General features: G+C 60.0%; 1 protein-coding gene across 2 annotated transcripts in view; it reads right to left on the bottom strand.

Annotated features, from left to right (window-relative positions):
• The window catches only part of LGR6 (leucine rich repeat containing G protein-coupled receptor 6), a 91,975-nt gene that overhangs the window by 60,114 nt on the left and 11,538 nt on the right, over nucleotides 1-20,323 (bottom strand). Inside the window, exon 1 of one of the 2 annotated variants that reach the window (XM_033099467.1) lies at nucleotides 19,333-19,535. The exons of the other annotated variant lie outside the window; for it this stretch is intronic. Within the exon in view, the coding sequence (XP_032955358.1) occupies nucleotides 19,333-19,535 (203 nt within the window). Of the gene's footprint in view, nucleotides 1-19,332; nucleotides 19,536-20,323 lie in introns of those variants that run through there. 2 annotated transcript variants of the gene reach the window in all.

Genomic DNA, 20,323 nt, shown 5'->3' on the forward strand with positions numbered 1-20,323 from the left:
GGGGCCCAGCTTGTGACTGAATCGCATGCCCGAAGCCTGAACTCGCTCTGCCCCACCGTCACCCTGTGACCACGACCAGCACACGCACACACACGCATACACATGCATGCACACAGACACATGCATGTACACACATGCACACTCGCACACACACACGTACGCATCTACAGAGAGACACATATACACGCATGCACACACCGACATGTGCACACGCACACACACACACCACTGCTCCAGGGCTGGCTTCACGGACATACGCCCTTGCCGTTGCAGAGACCACACTTGGCAGCTCAAATATGCTGCTGTTGGTCTGCAACTGTTCAGAAGTTTTGTACAAGAGGCACCCACTTCCATTTGCACCCACCCTACAAACTGCTTTTCCCAACTGAACAGCAGGGTTGAGACGATGGGTTGCTACCCCTTAAAAGCTTTTTTCCCAGCAGCCCTGGGTCCTCTCAGTGGACACAGCCAACGGGGGAGGGGTGTCTAGGGGGTCCTGGGATGAGGCAGGCAGGAGAGGAGGGAGGGAGGGCAGAGAAGAGCCGGTAGCCCTGGGCATGGGAAGTGGGAATTTCTGGCTGCACATCAGGAAAATGTTCTCAGAGCTTCGCCCTGTGAGGCGACCAGACCACCCAGGATGCTGGGTGTGGTGGTGTCGCCATGGAGACCAGCAGCAGGTGTGATAAGAGGGGGATGCTGGGGGAACTGGAGCTGGTGGGGGAACAGGAGACTCTCGCCCATGGCGATTTGGCTGGTACCCAAGGGCCCGGGGGAGTTTGTTCTGTGTGCGCTTTTCCTATGGGAGGAAGAGACAGCGGAAGGTGCAGCCCCTGGCTTCTGCTGGGCTGCCCTGGGAGGACTGTCCCCACCTGGCTGGAGCAGAGGACCAGGAAGCAGGCCCCCTGTGCCACGGCTCTGCATGGGCTCAAGTTGCCCATCTCTGCAGCCAGGTCAAGGGCAGTCAGAGAGTGGCCGGAGAGACCAGCTCCCGTGTGTGGCTCCGCCCCCGGCCACCTCCCCCATGGGGCCTCCCGAGTGCACGCTCCCTCCTGCCCTCTGCCCAGCCTGTGCTTCTTTATGTCATCCAGCTCAGGGCTAAGAGCTATGCCGCCTGGTCACATCACCTGGTGCCGCCAAGCCTCTGTTCTTCCATCTGTGAAATGGTGACAACAGCACTCGCTTCACAGGGTTGTTGCGAGAATTACAGGAGTTAATAAATGCAAACCCAACACAATGCTCATTATTCACGGTACACGCCTCTAACTGAACTATAATGATCAGAACAGAATGGCCCACGTGACTGTGACCTTCTCCACGGCAAGGCCTGAACCCCAGTCCGATTCCCCTGGTCCGAGCAGGGGCCTGGCAAGCAGGGGCATGCAGTAAACCCCAAAACGAAGGCATTAGCGATGCACACAGACCACAGGCCTCCCCGCTTCCGTTCCCGCGCTAACAGCCCTCACTAGGGAAGTTCTTCCTGTTGTCTCATCTGAGTTCCTCCCACTGCTGCCTTAAGGACACAAGGTCTGCAGAGCCCAGCGGGCACTGAGCTCCAAGCTGGTGCAGAGTCAGTGGGGCAGCTGCTCCCAGCGCTGACTGTTCCCTTAGTCTGGCATCCTTTGGAGAAAGTGAGCGCAGGGTCCTGCTCTGAAGGATGGATAGCAGACCTCACGTTTGTCTTTGGCCTTCTCCTCTCCATGAGGCCTAGGGCTGCCTAACCTTTCCTTCCTGCCGCACTGGGAGAAAGCACACGGTCCACAGGGAGCAGGACAGGCCAGCACAGAAAGAGCCCAACAGGGGTCTCACATGCCAGAAAGGGCTGGCAGACAGGCCCGCTGCAACACCTGTGCAGTTCCTCTGTCACCAAGAGACACAGGTGGCAGCGTAGAGAAGAAAGAACCCAGCACCTGGAATCAGGGACCTGGTTCAATGAGGCCAGCGCCACGGTCCTGTCCAGCCTCCGGATGATGGGCTCAGTTCTGACCCCGGCTGGGTGCTGGGTGCGTGCTGAGCTCAGCACGGCCGCAGACGCAGACGAAGTCACACCACCAGCCCACAGCTGAACGGGCGATTCAGCAGCTGCTCCTACAGCCACCACCCCACGCAGTTCCTCACTGTGTGTCCAGGCGGGAGAGGATAACAGAGGCGCAGAAGGGGAAGCGTAGAAGGGAAGGCAGCTGGGGCAGGAGGAGGGCGGGGTAGAGTCCCGGGAAGTGAGCCCACGGTGGCAGGACCCTCCTGCCCTGCAGCCTGGGGGTTCTCAGTGACCATCTGTGACCACCCAAACACCCCGGAACAGAGGGCACCTGATCCAGACACCAGCAGGGTTGCCTATGGTCACCCAGCCCGTCAACAGCAAAGGGGGTGCTGCAGTCAGGTCCCCAAGAGCCCGGACACGGCCCTGTCCACCCACGATCACCTCCGTCCAGGGGCGCCCCAGACGCCCTCTATCAGAGCCGGCTCCTGAGAGGCTCCAAACAGCCGCTGACACAAAGTGCTCTCGGATTTCCGCAAGCGTCACACATTTCCACACAAGGGAGCGTCTCGGATGGGCAGTGTCCGCGGCTCGGGCGCCGCAGCTCAGCGCCTTCCCTCGCTTCCCAGAGCCTCCGTCACAAGTGCTGTGTTTCTCAGTGAAATGGCGGCGCTGGCTCAGTCACAGTGGCTCGCTCATCGGAAACCAGGATGTCTCCAGCCTGCCTGGGGCCACCGGGGATGTAAGTAAGAGGCCGGGGGATGTAAGTAAGAGGCTTGGAGGCTGGCGGGCGGGCACCTGGATTTGGGGGTCATGTGTGAGGGGACCAAAGGTCCCCCTAGTTGCTGAGCAAAGGCGAGGCCTGTGTGAGTCAGGCTGAAATGGGGGTGGGGTGGTGAGCCATGTCATTCCTGTGGCGGGGTTGAGGGGGGCGGGGAGAAAGGCAAGGGAAAGACACACTCTTAAAAGTTGGGCGAGAAAAGAAAAGCAGGGACTTTTCTAGCCCTGGGTTGAAGTCAGGGGACATCACTCATTTCGTCACAATGGTTCACCTGTGTGAAGTGGGCCCCCCAACTCTGATGGCAAAGAAATGAGGCCAAGGGGGGAGGGACCCAGGAGAGGCCCCGCCCACTCAAAGGGGGTCAGACCTGGGAAATTGCGGTTTGGGGCCAAGGGAACCCACTTCAGCCAAATCCTATGGCCCTACCTTCCTCTTACTGAATGGGGGACGCGACAGCAGCAGCAAGCTTGTGGGTGCTGGAAAGAGTGAGAGGGAACAGGCACCCAAGCTGGAGACTGAGTTCTGGGGCAGCCCTGACCCTGCCACCACTGCGATCCTCTCCTGAGGAGCCAGCCCCTTCTCACCCTCGGGGGCACCTCTGGCTCTGGTGACAGCTGGCTCAGCTGAGGTGGGCGCTGAGCCCCTGGGTCCCAGGCAGAGAGCTGGGGGGCCGTGGGCAGTGGTGCCGGCGCTGCTGTCCATCTGCCCGGCCCAGACCAGGCACGGCTCTCGAGAGCAAAGCATGGCCCAGGGGTTGCAGTGCACATGCTTCTCCCCCAAGGCCGCACCCTCCTTCCAAGCGCCACCCACAGGCAGAAACGCTGAAGGGACCCTGGCCTCTGGCATTATGAAGAGCAAGCCTCGGAAGCCACAGGACAGGCGATAGTCCCCTTATCTCTGCGACACCCCAGATCTGCGCTGCCCAACAGAGACCATTTCCTGCCCACATGGGACCATTTCAACGTAAATTCACTCAAATTCAGTCAGCTGCTTGGGTGCACCAGCCACACTCCAGGGCTCAACAGCCACCATGGCTCATGGCTACGACGCTGCCAGCACCTCCACCATCACGAGCAGGCCCCCTGGACACACTGCAGCCTCCACACTCACATGACCTGTGTCTGGCTCCCCACTCTGCCACTGTGTTGCTGTGTGACTTTGGGCAACTTACGTCACCTCTCTGTGCCTTAGCTTCCTCACTGGTAAAGGGCTTAGCTAGTGCCCAGCACATGGTAAGGAATCAGCCGACGTGACCTGTGAGAACCACCAGCCAACGCTCCCATTCACAGAGGCCCAGCTCAAGCGCCTCCTCCTACAGGAAGCCTCCAGCCTTTCCTTTCATCATCCAGGCATGTGCCATTCAACCAGCATTAACAGGCGCACCTACTACATACTAGGTATTGTGCCAGGTCACGAAGCTGCAAAGCCCAATAATGTGTGCTCCCTGCCCTCAAAGGACCCCATCAGTGGGGACAAATGACGGAGCCTGAGTGACAAATGCTGGGGCTGGGGCTCCCTCGGACCACTCATGAGACCTCTGACTCCATCTGAGTCCTCGGCCACACGGCGCTGCCCTTGACTGCAAACTGCCGCGTCTCAGCTCGTTCACGTGCTGTCTCCCCAGATGGGCTGGGGGCTCCTCCACAGCCCCCATCCTCTGTCCCTGACACACACACGCACATACACACAACTCCAGCACAGCTGCGGCGGGGTGGGCACCCCACAGACGGCCCTGGCAGAGGGACTGAAGAGGTGCAGGAGACACACCTGCCCCAGGGGATGAGGACAAGCCCTCAGAGGGCACGGCCGCGACTGTCCCACTGGGGACCTGCCCGCCTCGCCCGCCGAGCTCCCTCCTCCGACTCACCCGCGTCTTTCCCAGCCCTTCTCTCTGACGCGAGCTCGGTCTACAGGGGAACCATGCCTGTGTGTGCAGGGGTGCAGCCATGGCTCCGGGGTCCTGGGGGACTTGAAGAACCTTGCAGAGAAGGGCTGTGACATCCTGTTAGCTCAGACCTCCCCTCAGGCTGGGAAACCCCTGGGAGAGGCGGGTGGGGTGCGGAGCAGGAGGGGGATGGGGGGATGGGGGCGTCATCCCCTCAGTGCACAGACCACAGCCCTGAGCTGTTTGCTGAGCTGCAGCTCCTGGTCCCGATGCCTTTGTTCCACCGGATGAAGGGCCAGGCTGTGTCTGGGCGGAAAACCCAAGAAGGGTCCCTCTGCTCCGAGCTCTCCCACATCTGCACGGAAGCTTTCCTCTCCCAGCAGGACGCCAGCCTCCCGTCCCCTCCCAGCACCCCACTCCCCGACATGCTGAGGAGCCCGCGGCCTCCCACCGCCCCAGCCAGACAGTTTTCTGAAGGGGGCCGGTCCCAGTCGCACCCAAGGCCAGGGGGAAAGAGCAGATGCTGGGAGGTCAGGGTGCATTAGGAGCGGTGCCTGTGGGGCAGACACGTGCTGAAGGCTGTCGGCCCCTTCACGGGGGCTCAGCAAGACACCCCGGGCCATCCTGGCCACTACACCCCGTCCTCTGCCTGAACGTCCTTGGCAGGTGACAGAGTTCTTGTACATTCTCAGTCGCATTAATTCAACCCTTTTCTCAGGCCAGTGAGGGAGGGAAGAATGAGATGTGCCCACTTTAAATGGAGACAGAGACAGGGAAACATCACGTTAGTCCATGCCGGGTGACACACTTCCTAAGTGACAGAGCGTTCTGTTGAATTGCAGCTGCACTCACGAGTTCCTGAATGGCTCAGTCCCCACGATGCCCACCTGGGCACCAAGGCTGAAGGACGTGGGGACGAGGAGGCTGTCACAGCTCCAGGGGGAGTAGGGCGGCCTGGGAGCCCCACGTGTCACATGAGCCTCGGGGTCCCTCGGCCCCCCGCCTATCCCACCTGTGCACCACCCTGTGCACTCACGGCCCAGGGGGCCCTGCTGTACCCACACGGAGCAGCTCTGTTTCTCCTAGCACCGTCGGCTGAGGCCCACGCCTGGTCCCCAAGACATTCCATGCTGACCCTCTCCCGTTCTGCCACCTCCATCCTTTCATCTGGGTGTTGCCCCAGCAACCTCCAGACCTATTTGGCAGTTGAACTTGTGCAGACTAGATCCTAGCTCTAAATCTGCACCCCACCCAGCAGGAAGTCCTTCCTGATGTCTAGCCTCACTCTGTGCTGCTGCAGGTGGGCTGAGCCATGTTCTGGGCCTTCCACCAGGCGGCTGCTAATGGATCCTGGTGTCACACTGCCAGTGTGTCTCAGCCCTTCCAACCACCAGTTGTTTGATAGTGGGTAAGTCCCTTGTCCTCCCTGGGCCTCGGTTTCTCCACCTATAAGATGTTATATAAGAGTTCCTCGTAAGGGAATTGTGAGGGCGACCTGGAGACGCCTCGTGTGTACGGGGTACAGCTGTGCCCACCATGTGGCATGAATGCCAGCTAGCATCCCTCCCCTGCCCTGCATTCAGCCCCCAGAGCCCATCTCCAGAGAGGAGCAGCATGGCAGAGTCGCACACAGAGCGGGTGGGGAGGCTCAGGGAGGGAGGAAAAGAGGGAGGGAGGGCGTTCTGGGTCAGCCCTGCCCTTAGGAGGCACCAGCTGCTGCTTCTCTCTGGTGCCCCAAGTGACTGCACCTGCCCCAGCCCTGATCTTCTCATCCTTTGATCTTCTGAGCTCTGGCCCAGTCCCCCAGCCAAAGGCATTCTGTCTCCCCAGCCTCCTCCAAGGAGAGCAAAGGGCTGGGCTCCCTCCTTCCCCAGGCTCCTCCCTCCCTCCCTGTTTGTGTGTAACCAGGACTGCCAGCCACAGAGGCCCTGGGACAAGGTCACAGCCAGGTTCCCTCTGAGGTGGCGGTGTCTCAGGGGAGAAGGGACGAGGGGAAAGGCTGGCCACTGGGCTAGCTCTGGGCATGGTGCCCGGCCTGGAACTCCTGGAAAGGTGCTGTCAGCCTCCGTTCCCTGCTCCTAGTACTCGGGTGTGCAGAGCCCCGCTGAACACGGCAGAGGAGACACTCCCTGCACAGAGGAAGATTCAGAACCACACACCCAGCTGGACAGAGCCTTGACGGTCAGGCTGGAGGAATGTCAAGCGTCTGAGGATAAGGAGACAGTCAGGGAGGGCTTCCTGGAGGAGGCCTGGCCTGTGATCATCAAGAGGGAGAGGTTAGCCATCAGAAAGTGTCCTGAGAGCTATGCAAAGGGTGGAACTGAGCTGGGGTGCCTTGGATGACAGTGGGGGACAGTGCAGGAGGCTGACGTATGGCCCCACGAACATGTATGTCCAAGTCCTACTCCCTGGAACCTGTGACGGGGACCTACTTGGGAAAAGGGTCTTTGCAGGTATAATAAGTGAAAGATCTGGAAATGAGGCGAGCGTCTTGGATTATTTGGCGGGACCCTAAATGCAATTACAGTGCCCTTAGAAGAGACACACAGACAAACACACACCCTGTGATGTGGAGAAGGAGGGAGAGATTAGCGTGATGTGGCCACAAGCCAAGGAGCTGGCCGCCACCAGGAGTTAGAAGCGACGTGCAGTGGAGCCTGTGGAGCGAGCCCGCCCTGCTGACCCCTGGTCCTGGGCTCTGGCCTCCAAAACCACAAGAGAACCCACTGCTAGTGTTGTAAGCCACTAATGCTATAGGAGCCACTGCAAACTACAGTGAGTCGTCAGAGGGTTTTGCTATAACCCTGGGCTCCCCCTGCCCTCCCTCCCTCCTCACCCCTCCATCACTGGCCTCCCTGACGCCTCAGACCAAGCCAGTGACCCATCACACGTCACCTAGGAAATGCATTCTCACACTGAGACCGCTCCTGGATTTTCTAGGAGCCAGCAGTTCCACTCCAGGGTTTCTAACCACCAGAAACACAGCCAGACGCTCACCACGCGACCATACAAACTGCTCAGGGCAGCAGTAGCACTGGCCGTAGCAGCCCCAAGTGGACATGTCCGGTGGCTGTCTGCAGGAGAAGGGGCTGGTCGTGCCGTGAGCTGCAATGGGTGAAAAGGCGACAGCCGCCGGCAGATCTCAAACACGGCGAGGGAAGAAGCCAGGCACAACACGTGCCCCACTGGGGTACAGAGAGCAGAGCAGAGGCACACACCTGTCTGGTTACCGGGGGGTGGGCAGTGCGTGGAAGCAGGCCTGGCGGGTGGGGATGAGGAGGCTGCTGGCGTTCTGTTTCTTGGTCTGGGTGCTGGTCATGCAAGTGTGTCCAGCTTGTGCACTTGCGGTGGTACTCTCTTCTGCGATGGACATTGTACTTCAGTGGAGTTAGTTGAAAAGAGAGAGAGGCATTCCGAAAGGCTTCCGGGGACCTCAGGCTGGGGAGGGCTGCCCTCCAGCCTCCCATGGCAGCTCACGGCACGAAACTGGAACTGTGTGTTCACTACCGGATGTCATTCTCTACCCCACACCTCACACAGGCTCTGGCACACAGTAGGCGCTCAATAATCATTTGCTGAGATTTGCGGGCGTGGCCAAGGGCTTTGGTGTCCCCAGACTTCCCTTCCAGAGTCCCCTGGCCACCAGTCCCCGTGCCCTGGAACATCACAGGGTTCTAGAGTGGCCAACGGCTCCCCATGGCGCCCCACCGCGAGTGTCCCCATGACCAGGCTGTGCATGTCTCCAGGCAGCACTTGCAGGCCGGACACTCTCCGACCCACAGCCTGAGCGGTCTCCTAACAGACGCCGGCCTTGCTCATCCTGGACCTTCAGAGGACAGGCCAGTGCCAGACACACAGTGGCTATTTGGGAACCAACAGCCTCACTTCACTAGAGCTCTGTCCGTTCAGGCCTAGGGCAGGCCTGTAGGAAACTGGGTGGAAATTTTCAAAAGAAGTTCTTTTAAAAAAAAAAAAAAAAACATTAAAGAGACTGAAAAGGAAAAGCAAACACTCCTTGTAGAGGGGTTTACAGAACAGACGTCTCACTCTAATGAATCCAGGCCTGGCGAGCAGTCTGATTGGCAGTGTCAGGGCTCCCCAGCGTGACTCCTTCCTCACCACAGCTGTCTGGGTCACATGCCACACCTGGGGGCCTGCAGTGGACCCCCAGGTGTGAAGAGAGCTGTCCCCACCCCGGCCTCTCTCTCAGGTAAGCACCTCTGCTTCAGCCTGGGCCCCTTCTGCTCGGCACCTCCCGCTTCTGGCCACCCATTTGTTTATTCATTCTTTCATTTCTTCATTCATTCCACCAATATTTTTGAGCACCTATGTGCCAGAGGCTTACGCCAGCACTGAGGACACCAGGGGAGGACTGGCGCTGGGGCCCTGATCTGTGAGGCTCCTAGCCTGGTTTAGGAAACAGACAAGTAAACATCAGGGGGTGACCCTGGGGCAGGGTCTCTCCCAGGGTTAGGCAATCCAGGAAGGCTTCCTGGAGGAAGAGACATCTCAGGCAGCCCTTGTGTCCCACATCAAGCTGGAGCTTTCCTGGCTTCCTCCAAAGACTGCCCCCAAGGGGTGCCTTTTTCTAATTCTCACAAAGGCATTGTGTGGGCTAGCTGCAGCCCAGAGTACTGGGGACAGGGAGGCTGCAGTGATACGGGGATTCCCATGGGAGAAGGAACAGGCAGGCCCTCCAAGACCCACTGTGGACCCCACAGCACCACCACTCTAGCCTCCAAGGTCGCCTCTACTGGCCAGGTTCACTTCCTCAGGGAGAAAGGGATATGAAACCCAGCCTACCTGCCCACGGGCTAACGACACAGGGGTAGCCACTGGCTCTCTCTCCTCTGACCAAAATAGGAAGGGCCCTGCAGCAGGAAGGAGGGAAACAAGGAAGATCGTCTCAATGAGCACATTCCTGGGGGGCCAAATACTAAAGCAGGTGGTGGGATGCCGCTGGACAACTCGGTCTATGTGGGGCTTCCTGTGCAGGTTAGGCACAGCAAGACTTCAGGAGGCCCCCAGGCCAAGCTTCTGACCTTGCAAGCCTTCCCTTCTTACTACACTCTCCATCTCAGCCCCTAGAGGCCCCAAAGCTGTCCATCAGCACTGGGCACGCCAGGGGGCCTGGGGTGGCCCCAGGTATTTATGACCCCAAGTCCCACCCCTAGCAGGTCCCCAGGCCCCACAACACGGTGCCTTTGCACCCCCATGCCAATCTAGACGGTAAGGCTAATACTTCCTGGCGGGTAGAGGCGGGGCCTGTGGGGGGGGACACCCCAGGCTCCTGCATTCACAGCAAGGCAGCCAGCAGTGAGGCGAGGCTTGGGGGTGGCACAGTGTCGCTGGCGGGGGGTGGGCATTCCTCTTTCCGCTGGCTGCACATAGTTAATGGGGGGCCTTGTTCTGGCCGGGCACACAGCCCTGGAGGTGCTGGTGCTGGCCGTGGCTTGTCCCAAGCCCAGGATCTCAAGTCTCTCTTGCTGAGTGACACTGCAAACCTCCCTCATCGCAGCCTCATCGTGGCCCCCTCTCTCCTCTCTGCAAACCGATTCACACAGGATCTCAGCACATCCTGGGATCGCGGCTACCAACCCACAGGAAATAGGCCAAAGAGGTCAGAGGGCTCGTCCAAGGTCGGTCAGCAAGCTGGCGGCAGAGACCGAATTCTGGCCAAGGTCTCCTGGTCCCATTTCCACTGAATGCAAACCTAAAGCCCAGATGGGTGGCGTCAGGGGCCTTCTGACAGAACTGGAGGAGATTTCCAGACACCCCCTTCCATTCTTCCTCCAGCAGGCAAGTGGGAGGGGGAAAGGGACCAAGCAGCAGCTCGGCAGGGGGTGAAAACATCTGGGGGGTGGGGGCTCCTACAGCTTGTTTTTGTCTTTGTCGCCCCATGCTCCAAGCACCAGGGACTGTTTGTTGTTATAGAGAGAGTCCTTAATAAAATACCAGTGCTTAGGTCACCTGGGCCTGCTACTCTGTATACACTCAAGCAATGCTTGTCAGTTGAATCGATACATAATAACGGCTCACACCCATCCAGCGGTTATTGCAGGCAGATACCCCTCTAAGCACTTTCCACGTGTGTCAGCGCATTCAGGCCTCACAGCCCTATGGGCGTCGTCGTTATCACCCCCATTGCACAGGTGAGGAAACCAAGGCACAAAAGAGGAAATCCTCTATGTTACACACCTGAAAGTAACATAACATTGTATGGCAACTGCAATTGAACATTTAAAGAAACTGTTTAAGTGAGTCCTCCCCCAACATTGGTGGAAGGCACAGCAGGATCTGACCTAGATGTGTGGCCCCAGAGCTTGTGCACGTGTCACTCGCTGTCCTAGAAACACCGGCAAGGAGCCACACACACACACACACACACACACTCAGGACGCTGACATGCCCTCCCTCCCATCATGCAAAGGGCTTGCCCACAAAGTGTGCCGACTCCGAGACCAAGTCTGCACACAGCATCCAGAACCCGCGTCCCGCACAGGCCACGCCCAGCCCAGTGAGGCCCAGGCTCCCCCATCCAGCCCCAGGGCCACTCCGGTGCATCGGGACAGAGGCTGCCTCCTCTAACCTGAGGGTCCCTCAGAAGACGACCCCCCACTCCTGGCCTCGGCTGGGCCATCGTGATTGTGGGACAGAAGGAACCACGGGCACCTCCAGGGAAGTGGTCTCATTCGAACTTGAGGCCACTTGTTATGGGGGCAACTCGAGAAATGCTCACTCTCAGCAGAAACACGAGGCTCCCACGGTAAGGGCAGGGCCCAGTGCAGACTGAAAATGGGGCCCTCCTTAAAACATGATGGAGAAACGTAAGATGCTGACAACAGCACATGCACCCCGCGCTGGGCCCTTCCAAGCGCGGGCCTGTGCGAAGCGCAGGTGGCTGGTCTCCGAAGCGCCCCGGAGGCGCCTGGCCCGTCACCCAGCTCACAACGCTGGCGTCCAGGCCGGTCTGGGAGGGGGGCTGGCTCCCGCCCCGCTGTCCCCGTCCGGGTCCCAGCTCGTGTCCCTTCCGCCTTGTCCCAGACAACAGCCCCCTGCTTTCCCGTCCTCGGCCTCCCAGTAGCACAAAGGCTGGGGTGCGTTTACAGCCCTTCGTGCCCGACTCCCTCCCGCAGACCCTGGACACTCGGCCCCCCACCCCTGGGCGCCCCTTACCCGGAGCTGCGGGCGGGGACGGACGCTGGGTCCCGTCCCTCCTACGGCCAAGGCCGGAGCCGCGCCGCTGCGGGAGAGTCCGGTGGTGGGAGTGTGCGTGCCTACGTGCGCGTGCGTGCCTATGTGTGCAGGTGCGTGCGCGTGCGTGGGGGTGAAGGGCAGGTGACGGGGGCCTGAGAACAGGGGCCGGTGCACACAGACCCTGCCTTCAGGACGCTCCCGGGCTGCAGGGGCGGCCTCCCCCCAGCGCTGAGCCTGGAGCAGCAGAGCTGCGCCCGGGACAGACAGGACGCAGGTCGGTCAGGTGGCCGAGGTGCACAGACAGGAGGCAGGGCCGCGTTGCACCTGCCTCAGTTTCTCCTTTCAAGTGCTTCTCCCACCGGGAGACCAGATGGATAATAACAAGTCCTATTATCACCCCCATTTCACAGGTGAGGAAACCAAGGCCCAGAAGAGGAAATCCTCTATGTTACACACCTGAAACTAATGTAATATTGTGTGGCAACTGTAATTGAATGTTTAAAGACAATGTTTTTTAAGTGAGCCCTCCCCCAAGATTGGTAGAGGCAGAGCAGGACCTGACCTAGATGGGGTGGCCCCAAAACCTGTGCTCTGGGCACCAGGTGCCACGTGGCACACGCCATCCAGAGAGCTTACTAGATTTACGCCCACTTTGCAGCTAAGGAAACAGAGGCTAAGGGCCATGAAGAAACACACTGGCCACCCGGCTGGTCAGTGCGGGAGACCAGAACGCTTGCCCGCAAGGAAGCACGCCTGAGCTCCCCGACAGCTGTGCTTCCAGCTGTGCCCAGTCTCTTCTGCCCCGAGGAGACGCTGCCTGGAGTTGGCTGCAAAACACCCAGCATCTGTGCCTGCAGGAGAAAAAGGCAGAAAGCCCTGCTTTGGGGCATCATGCCTCAAGATGGGCAGCGAAGAGGCTGCCCTGTGAGTAACAGAAGCCCCAGCGTGTGGGCTCGTGCTTTCCCTTCTCCTACACGGCCTTCCTGCCGCTCCCTGTCTGGACTCAGGCCTCGCCTCCTTCCCCAGGACCTCCCCTGCCCAGCCGGTCTTGTCTCCTCTCTGCTGACCCTCCGGGGACACAGCCAGCTTGTCCTGACTCTCCTGGCACAGCGCCTCACTGAGGACCAACACCTTCCCTTCAAGCAGCCCCCACAGAGGGGCTCCCAGATACCACAGCTGAGCTGGCAGGTGGGAGAGGGATGGGGAAAACCACTGACTCTTCCCCAGAAAGGTGGGAAATGGGAAATGAGAGAGAGGGGCTGTTCAGCCTGGGGGGTTAACGTGCCTGCCCAGGGCCTTGGAGCTCAGGACCCCAGCTCTGCCTCCAAGAGGCAGTAACCACTACACGGTGGTTACTGACTAGTGGCCTTAGGCCAGCTCCTTCACATCTAAAAGCCTCAGGTTCCTCATCTGAAAGATGGGGGTAACACTAGCACCCTCACAGGGTTTACCTGAGATGATGTAGGTTATGTGCTCAAGTAAATGCAATGCACGTGTGTGTTTCTCAGCAGTATCGTCTTAGGCAGACTTACTAGCCTAATGAGGCCCCGGCTGTCAGCCCCCAAAATGGGCCTTCCTAACCATCTAGTCTTCCTGGAGGAAGGGTCACAGTCCAGGGCGTGAGAACTCCAAGCAGGAAGGTGTCCCCACTGTTAGTGGCCCCAGGCTCCAAATGCACATCTCGCACTTACTCAGAGGAGACCCCAGACCCTATGGCTGGGGAGAATGCAAGATACAGGCCCTCTGGGTGGGTCTCTGGGGGAGAGAGAAGACGGTGGCAGGAAGAGAAGGCTGGGGAGGGGACAAAGGTGGCCTCAGTGCTGGAGGTGCCCTGTTACTGAGCGGGGGGCCCAGCCCCCACCTGCCCGCTGCCAACATGCCCGAAGCCCGCCCTGGCATGGCTGGTGGCTGGGGGTGCGGGGGGCACGGGACCAGCCCCTGAGTTCCCCCCACCATGTCCATTCGCTGTTTCCAAAATAACTCTGTGCTCACTGCCCAAACTTGGCCTCCTGGGTGTTTCTCCTCCTAAGACCTGTTCCCATGTCTGAAGGGCAGGAGGACAGACCCAAATTGTCATTAGAAATTGGGGACCACCCCTGTTTTACCAAGGGACCAGTTAGCACAAAGGGGCTGCCACAGTTCTGAGAGCCCCGGAGTCACTGAATCCATTTGTTTGGCTAAAAGAAGTTGTCATTTCCAACATGGGGTGAGGGCTGGAAATTTCCCCCCAGCCCGTCTCCTGCGCCTCCCACGGTGCCCAAAGCCTCAGCAGGACTCCTTGTCCTTGGGTTTGTCCCAATAGAGTCACGGAGCCCATTGGGGATGAGCTCCGGGCACGTCCCTGGGCAGCCATGGACAGCAAACCTGAGCGCCCATCACTCCTGCCCTTCCTCAGGCTGCCGGGGGAGATGCAAATGCCACGGAATTCTGGAATTCGCTTCTGGGGGAAGCTGGACTCCCCAGACAGGAGGGACCCAGAAGCCTAGGCTTTTCCTCTTTGAAGAGTGTCCCATGAGGCACCAGGCCAGGCCCATCTGCTCCAGGCATCCCTGGCGGTGGCACTTCCTCCATCCTGGCCAAGAGCCCAAGAACCGAAGGTCAGTGGGACAAGGTCTAGTAGTAAGAACGGAGGATCGGAGGGACAGAGGGACGGACGGAGGGAGGGAGCGAGGGAGGGCCATCTGATGAAGCTCTGGACTAGCCAGCATTGCTGGTGCCCGAAATCCCACCCTGTCACAGTAGCTCTGTCGTTCGCTCTCGGGGCCTCTGTAGCTCACTCGTAAAGGTGTTGAGAAGAACGGTACTAACCCTCAACCTTCACAAGCAGGGGGGATGAAGGGCGCCGGGCTTTGCTGTCTGTGTCACACTTGCTCCTCCCTGCTGCCCCTCCATGGTTCCATTTTTAAGAGAAACAATGGAAAACTCAGGAGAGGTTAAGTGACTCGTGCAGAGACGCACAGCTCAGAAACCTGGGGCTGCAACTGGAGTACCGGGCACCAGACTGCAGAGCCGGTCCTGACCGTCCTCGGTGGGCAGAGCCTCCCCGCGGGGCACTTCTACCTGGTGGGCGTGGGTCAGGGCAGGAAGCGGCGGGCTCGTGTGGGGCCATCAGGATTGAGAGCCCAGGGAATGGGGGAGGCGGGTGGAGTGGGGGTGGGCCGGGGGCCAACTCTGCTCTGAGCCAGGCTTTCTTGTCCTCCGCCAGCCGCCCCACCCGGCCACACCCCATGCCCGCTGCTGCCAGAGCCCAGACATTTCCTTTTTCTCTTGCCTAGGGCTGCTTCCTGCCTTTCCTTTGAACTGGGGTGTTGGCTCCTCCACACACTCACCCTCCTCCAGTGACCCCCCAGGTCTGCCCTCTGATGGGCCCGCCCCCCCAGGCTCCACTTGGAGTGAGGCTGGCACAGGAGGCTCCCAGAGGACCCTGTTTCCTGGAATCAGTCTCCCTCGCCCTTCTCTTCTCTGCACTGGTCTGGGTGCTGTCCCATTGCCTCCCTTCCCTCTGTCCCTCCCCCATTGCCTGCCACCCAGCAGTTCTTCCTGCCAGGGGACCAGGCTTCTCCCTGCCTCTCCCATGCTCTCGTTTTCCAACAAAACGTGTAGACACTGAGGTCCAGAAAAGTTTGGGACTTGCAGCACAGCAACTGAGGGACCGAGGGTTAGACTCACAGATCCCAGGTTTCGGGGTGGGGGTGGAGGGGAGTACAGCTCAGGCTGTTAGAATCCATTAGAAAGGGAAACGGAGGCCTGGCCCCGGAAGGGTAGAAGGGTGGCCTTGGAAGTGAAAACGGAGGCCTGGCACATTGACCCACTGGACACATTCTGCACTGAGACCACACGTGTCTCTGCTTCTTCATGGGACAGGGGTGCAGGCTGGGGTCTGCTGTCCTTTGGTCCCCCACTTTACCCCACACCTGCATTCCAAGTATAACCCATCCTGTCTCCTTGCCAGCCACTCTCCCCACTCACAGCCCCCAACACACACACACCCCTATTCCACGCCTTTCACAGAACAATGCCCCCTCCTGTCCTCCCAGGACCACCCCTAGGATTTCCTCCTCCAGGAAGACTTCCATGACTTCCAAGACTTCCAACACTTCTTGGCCCTGGTCACACTGAGCCCCTGCAGACACTACGCCACGACCTTCACAAACCTCCCCTCAGTGGATCCACAGCAAACCCCTGGGAGGGGGGTACTAGCTTCTTTCACAACGCGGAGACCCAGTCCCACAGGGCTGATCAACTGGCCCGCTTCACACACCTCGTGGGGGTGAACCAAGCCCTGCCCTGCTGTGGCCACCCCATGATCTTGACTCCTCTGCTCTCCCCAGCACCGAGAGCAGTCTGGCTGGGTGGAATGGAGTGGCCCCACCTGGCCCCACCTGGCTCCCCCCCGGCCCGTGGGTGACGGGAATGTGCTCAGGGATATCAGCAAATGAGCCTCAGGTCTTTTCCGACCAGCCACCCAACACAGCTTATCTGCCACCGTCCCCTTCCTGACACTGCTCAACTTGGGGGCGAAAGGAGATGGGTTCCCAGAACAGGCCCTTCCAGGGAGACCGTCCGAGCCCCAGGGAGTCTCCAGGAGTCTCCCCGAGAGGACAGTTCAGGAAGACTGTGGGTATTTGACATCTGTCCTCCCAACCTTGATCAAACAGGGAACCAAGTTGTCATTGTTTTGGCCTTGAGGTCGGAGCACAGAATGGCAGTTGGACAGAAAGAGACCTCTGGGTCCCCCCTGGAACCAGGAAGGGGGAGGTTGGAGTATGCCCTCCACGGAAGGCACTGACTGCAAGGACCGACTCGCAGCTCCCTGCGGAAGCAGGTGTGACGGACTACTCACCGGGGCCAGAGACCCGGAGGTGTCTTGTGGGGCCCTAGTGCCTTGGGGGTCCTGTGGTTTGTTCCATGCATAGCTCCCTCTCTGGCCTGCCATTTCCTGGGCATCAAGTGTTTCAATCTTACCTTTCGCCTTCTTGACTCGGTATCAGAAAAACCTAAATGTCCACACCCCTCCCAACCCACCCCCGTTTTCACCAGCTGGTTGGACCCCAAGTCCCCAGAATGGCCAGGCCTTGACCAAGGCAAGCACCTCACAGCCGGCTCGCAGCACACACTTCGCTCCCCCTGCCGCAGACCATTCCCTGGGGATCGACAGCCACCCCTGGGCTCAGTTTCCTCCTGGGAGCTTCATCTCCACCGAACACCCATCAGGAGGCTTGACGGTGACAGTCACTCTGTGTGTCACCCTGTGTGCCAGGCACTGGGCTTTATACAGATGTCTGATGTCATTTAATCCTCCAGGCACCTACTCCTTCTGCGAACAAAGGAAGACGCTGAGGCTCAGAGGAGTTCAGTGAGTCTCAGGAGGCGGCAGAATGAGGCAGGCACTCAGGTTTGGGGGGCCCGGACTCAGAGGCACTGCTGGCCATGTCATCAGATGTGAATCTGCACCGTCCTTGGCAGGAGACTGACTACTGGGGTCAAGGCCAGACTGGCCACTTCTGGCCAGATTAACCTTGCTGGGAAGGGAAAGGGACCCCAGGACCTCTGTGCCTGGGCTGTTCTCAGTGACAACCCGCTGCCACTCCACCCTCAGCGTGTTTGTGACCACGCACCTCCTAAAGGTAGAGAAGGCCCCTTGTTGGAGCCCTGCCATCCAGCCACCCCAGCAGTGACCCTTCACCCACCATCCAGAGAGGACGTTTCAGCCCAAGGCCGGGGGCGGGGCTCTCTCTCACCTCCCTCCCGTAATCCAGAGCTAAATTCCCCCACCTTGTCTCTGTCTCCTTCCCTCTTCCACTCTCAGAAGCAGGATCTGTGTCTTGGGAGAGAGGGGCTTTCTCAACCCCCAGGGAGACGTAAGACCGGCTCAAACATCTCACCTCCACTGAACCCAAATGCAGCTTTCACAGCTCGAGGGAACTGTGGCAAGATGGTGGGGACATCTTCCATCAGCATGGCCGGTGGGAGGCTCAGATTCCAACAGTGGAGCTGTGCCCTGCTTCCCCAAGCCCTTCCAGAAAAGGGTCCGCTTGGCGGGACAGGTGCTGGGGACAGAGGTGGACCAACCGGCCTCTGGAAGGCACTGCGTCCCCTGTCTCCTCAACATGGGAAAGAGATCTTCTGCCCACACCCCCCGTTTCCACACTTTCTAGCCACAGAACCCTGTCTTCAAATGAAACAAGGGCATATGCCCCCAATATACATATAAATGGATAAGAGTGACACTACCCTGGCTCTAGCAGGGCCGGAGCACCCCTACTGCCAGCTGCAGGGCTCCCACCACTATCATCCCCAGCTCAGCTCAGGGTGTCGCCCCTGTATTCACCCCCTGGACCAGGAAGGAGTCAATGTCCCCTCCTGGAATGTGGACACTACTTTCTCCCTCCACTCCCTCCCCCGGCCCCCAGCCTGTGCCTCTTGGAGTGGAAGAGGACATCCCACAAAGGGCAGAGAGACTGGGAGGGGAGCCCCATGAAGGGTAGCAATTCAGGACCTCCACACCCAGCCAGGACGGCCCCAGCATTGAGCACCCTAGTGCCGTGTGGTTCAACAAACATTTGCCAGACTCCTGTGAAAACCATCCCAACTCACCCTTCCTCAGAGCTCCCAGGTGCTGGAGCCACAAAACCAGAAAGCTGCAGGCCCCTACCCCTGCAACAAATGGCCCAGGGTAGCCCACCTGCTCTCCTCTGAGAAAAGGTGATGGAGCCTGGGCAGGGCTAAGCTGGGGACCTTTCCTTTCCCCAGAGCGGGGGTGGGAGTGGGTCGTTTGGAATGTGCTCTCACATCCCTCCCCCTGTCCCCACCCCTCAGGCTTGGAGGGGAAGCTCCTCTGAGCCATCCTCAGGGCAGCTGCCCCTAATAGGGTCCCCTTCACGTGCCATCTCACCCCAACTCAGACTCTAAAAATGGTTCCCTGTTTTCAGTCTTAGCGTCTGCCCACAAATTAGTGTGTTCACACGGCCTCTTGGGACATGACTTCAGGGAGGTCCCTAGAGGAGCCAGGAGGCCTCAGCCAAGGGACATGCTGCTGACAGGGTCCCTTCTGGAAGAGACAAGAGTGGGTAAGGCCCCTCTCCCAGCTTCTGGGACCCCCCATAGAGGCCACCCAGCCTCAGTGTGACAGCGCTGCTGTCCTTGCCACAGCAGAGGAACAGACAACCTTTCCACCCAGGGAAGCCCCCTCCCCTCTCCTCCACCACTTCACTCAGCTTCACCCCCAGCCACCCTCTGGGGCCCTCTGCGAAGGGGCTGCCAAGCCAGGTCCCTCCAGCTCAGGGTGGGAGACCACCTCTTACTGAGCCTGAGCTCCCAGGTGGGGAAGCGCAGCCGCTCTTGTCTGACGTTCAGTCTGACCCTGGCAGCCCGTCCACTGGAAGGGAAGAGACCCGGGCGCCCATGCCTCAGAGCACCCACAAGGCAGGTGGCCCAGACTGAGGCCAGCAGGCGCAGGCCGGCAGCCAGGAGGGGCACGCGGCCAGTACTCACAGGTAAGCCGTCAGGGGGGCCAGGTCCCGGGGCACAGCAGAAAGTCCCAGCTCTGAGCAGTCCACGGACAGCATGACGCCGTCCTCCTGGCAGTGGCAGGGGGCCGGGCAGGCAGCGGGCCCCGGGCTGGGCTGGGGGGCGCGCGGGGAGACGCAGAGCGTGGCGCACAGCCACAGCGCGCACAGCCCGGGCGCGCGGGGCATCGTGGCGGCGGGCGCTGCGCCGTCGCAGGGACCTCCCCGCGGGCTCTGCTGGGGCGCAGCGGCGGGGCGCGGGGACGGTGTAGTCAGAGCGGCGCAGGCATCGCCGAGTGCGTCGTTACTCCGCTCCACAGGCTGGGCTTGGCAAGGGAGGGAGACCCAGGCGGAGGAGGAGTCAAGGAAACGTCTGCGCTGCGGCTCGCTCCCCTTCCCTCCTTCCTTCGAGCTGGCAGGGATTCCGCCCAGGAAAGAAAAAAGCAGCGAGGATCCCAAAGACAGCGAGCAGAGCCAGCCCGTCGGCGAGCGACCTGCAGTTGTTTGGAACCAGGTCCCAGGGCCTCCTGCGGGGACAGCCACGGAGTCACACGGGATGGGACGTGGGAGAGGCCCTCAACCGCTCCTCTAGGTCCCCAACCTCTCCACCACCACAGGAGGAAGCTGAGACCCCAGAGGGGTCACACTGCTGATGGGGGGGGGGTCGGTCCTCAGCACCCTGTCTCCTGGGGGAGGGAAGGAAGTGAGGGGTTGTCCTCAGAAGGGTCAGGCTGGGCAGGGCTCCCCTGCCAGCTGGGATGGGGATGGTGGGAAAAGGGGAGGACCCCCTCTCTGAGCGGCTGTGTCCTGCCACTAAAGAAACGGGGGTGCACTGCACCCATTGAGTGTATGTAGCATGTGGCTCAGCCGACCTCCGGCCCTGGTACCACCTTGATCTTGCGCCCAGGACCCAGCCAGGAGGCCGGGCTGAGGGACCATCCCAGCTGCTGTCAGGGCACGAAACGCGGCAGATTGGC

The sequence above is a fragment of the Rhinolophus ferrumequinum genome, chromosome 27 (assembly GCF_004115265.2).
Source record: "Rhinolophus ferrumequinum isolate MPI-CBG mRhiFer1 chromosome 27, mRhiFer1_v1.p, whole genome shotgun sequence".
Lineage (NCBI taxonomy): Eukaryota > Metazoa > Chordata > Mammalia > Chiroptera > Rhinolophidae > Rhinolophus > Rhinolophus ferrumequinum.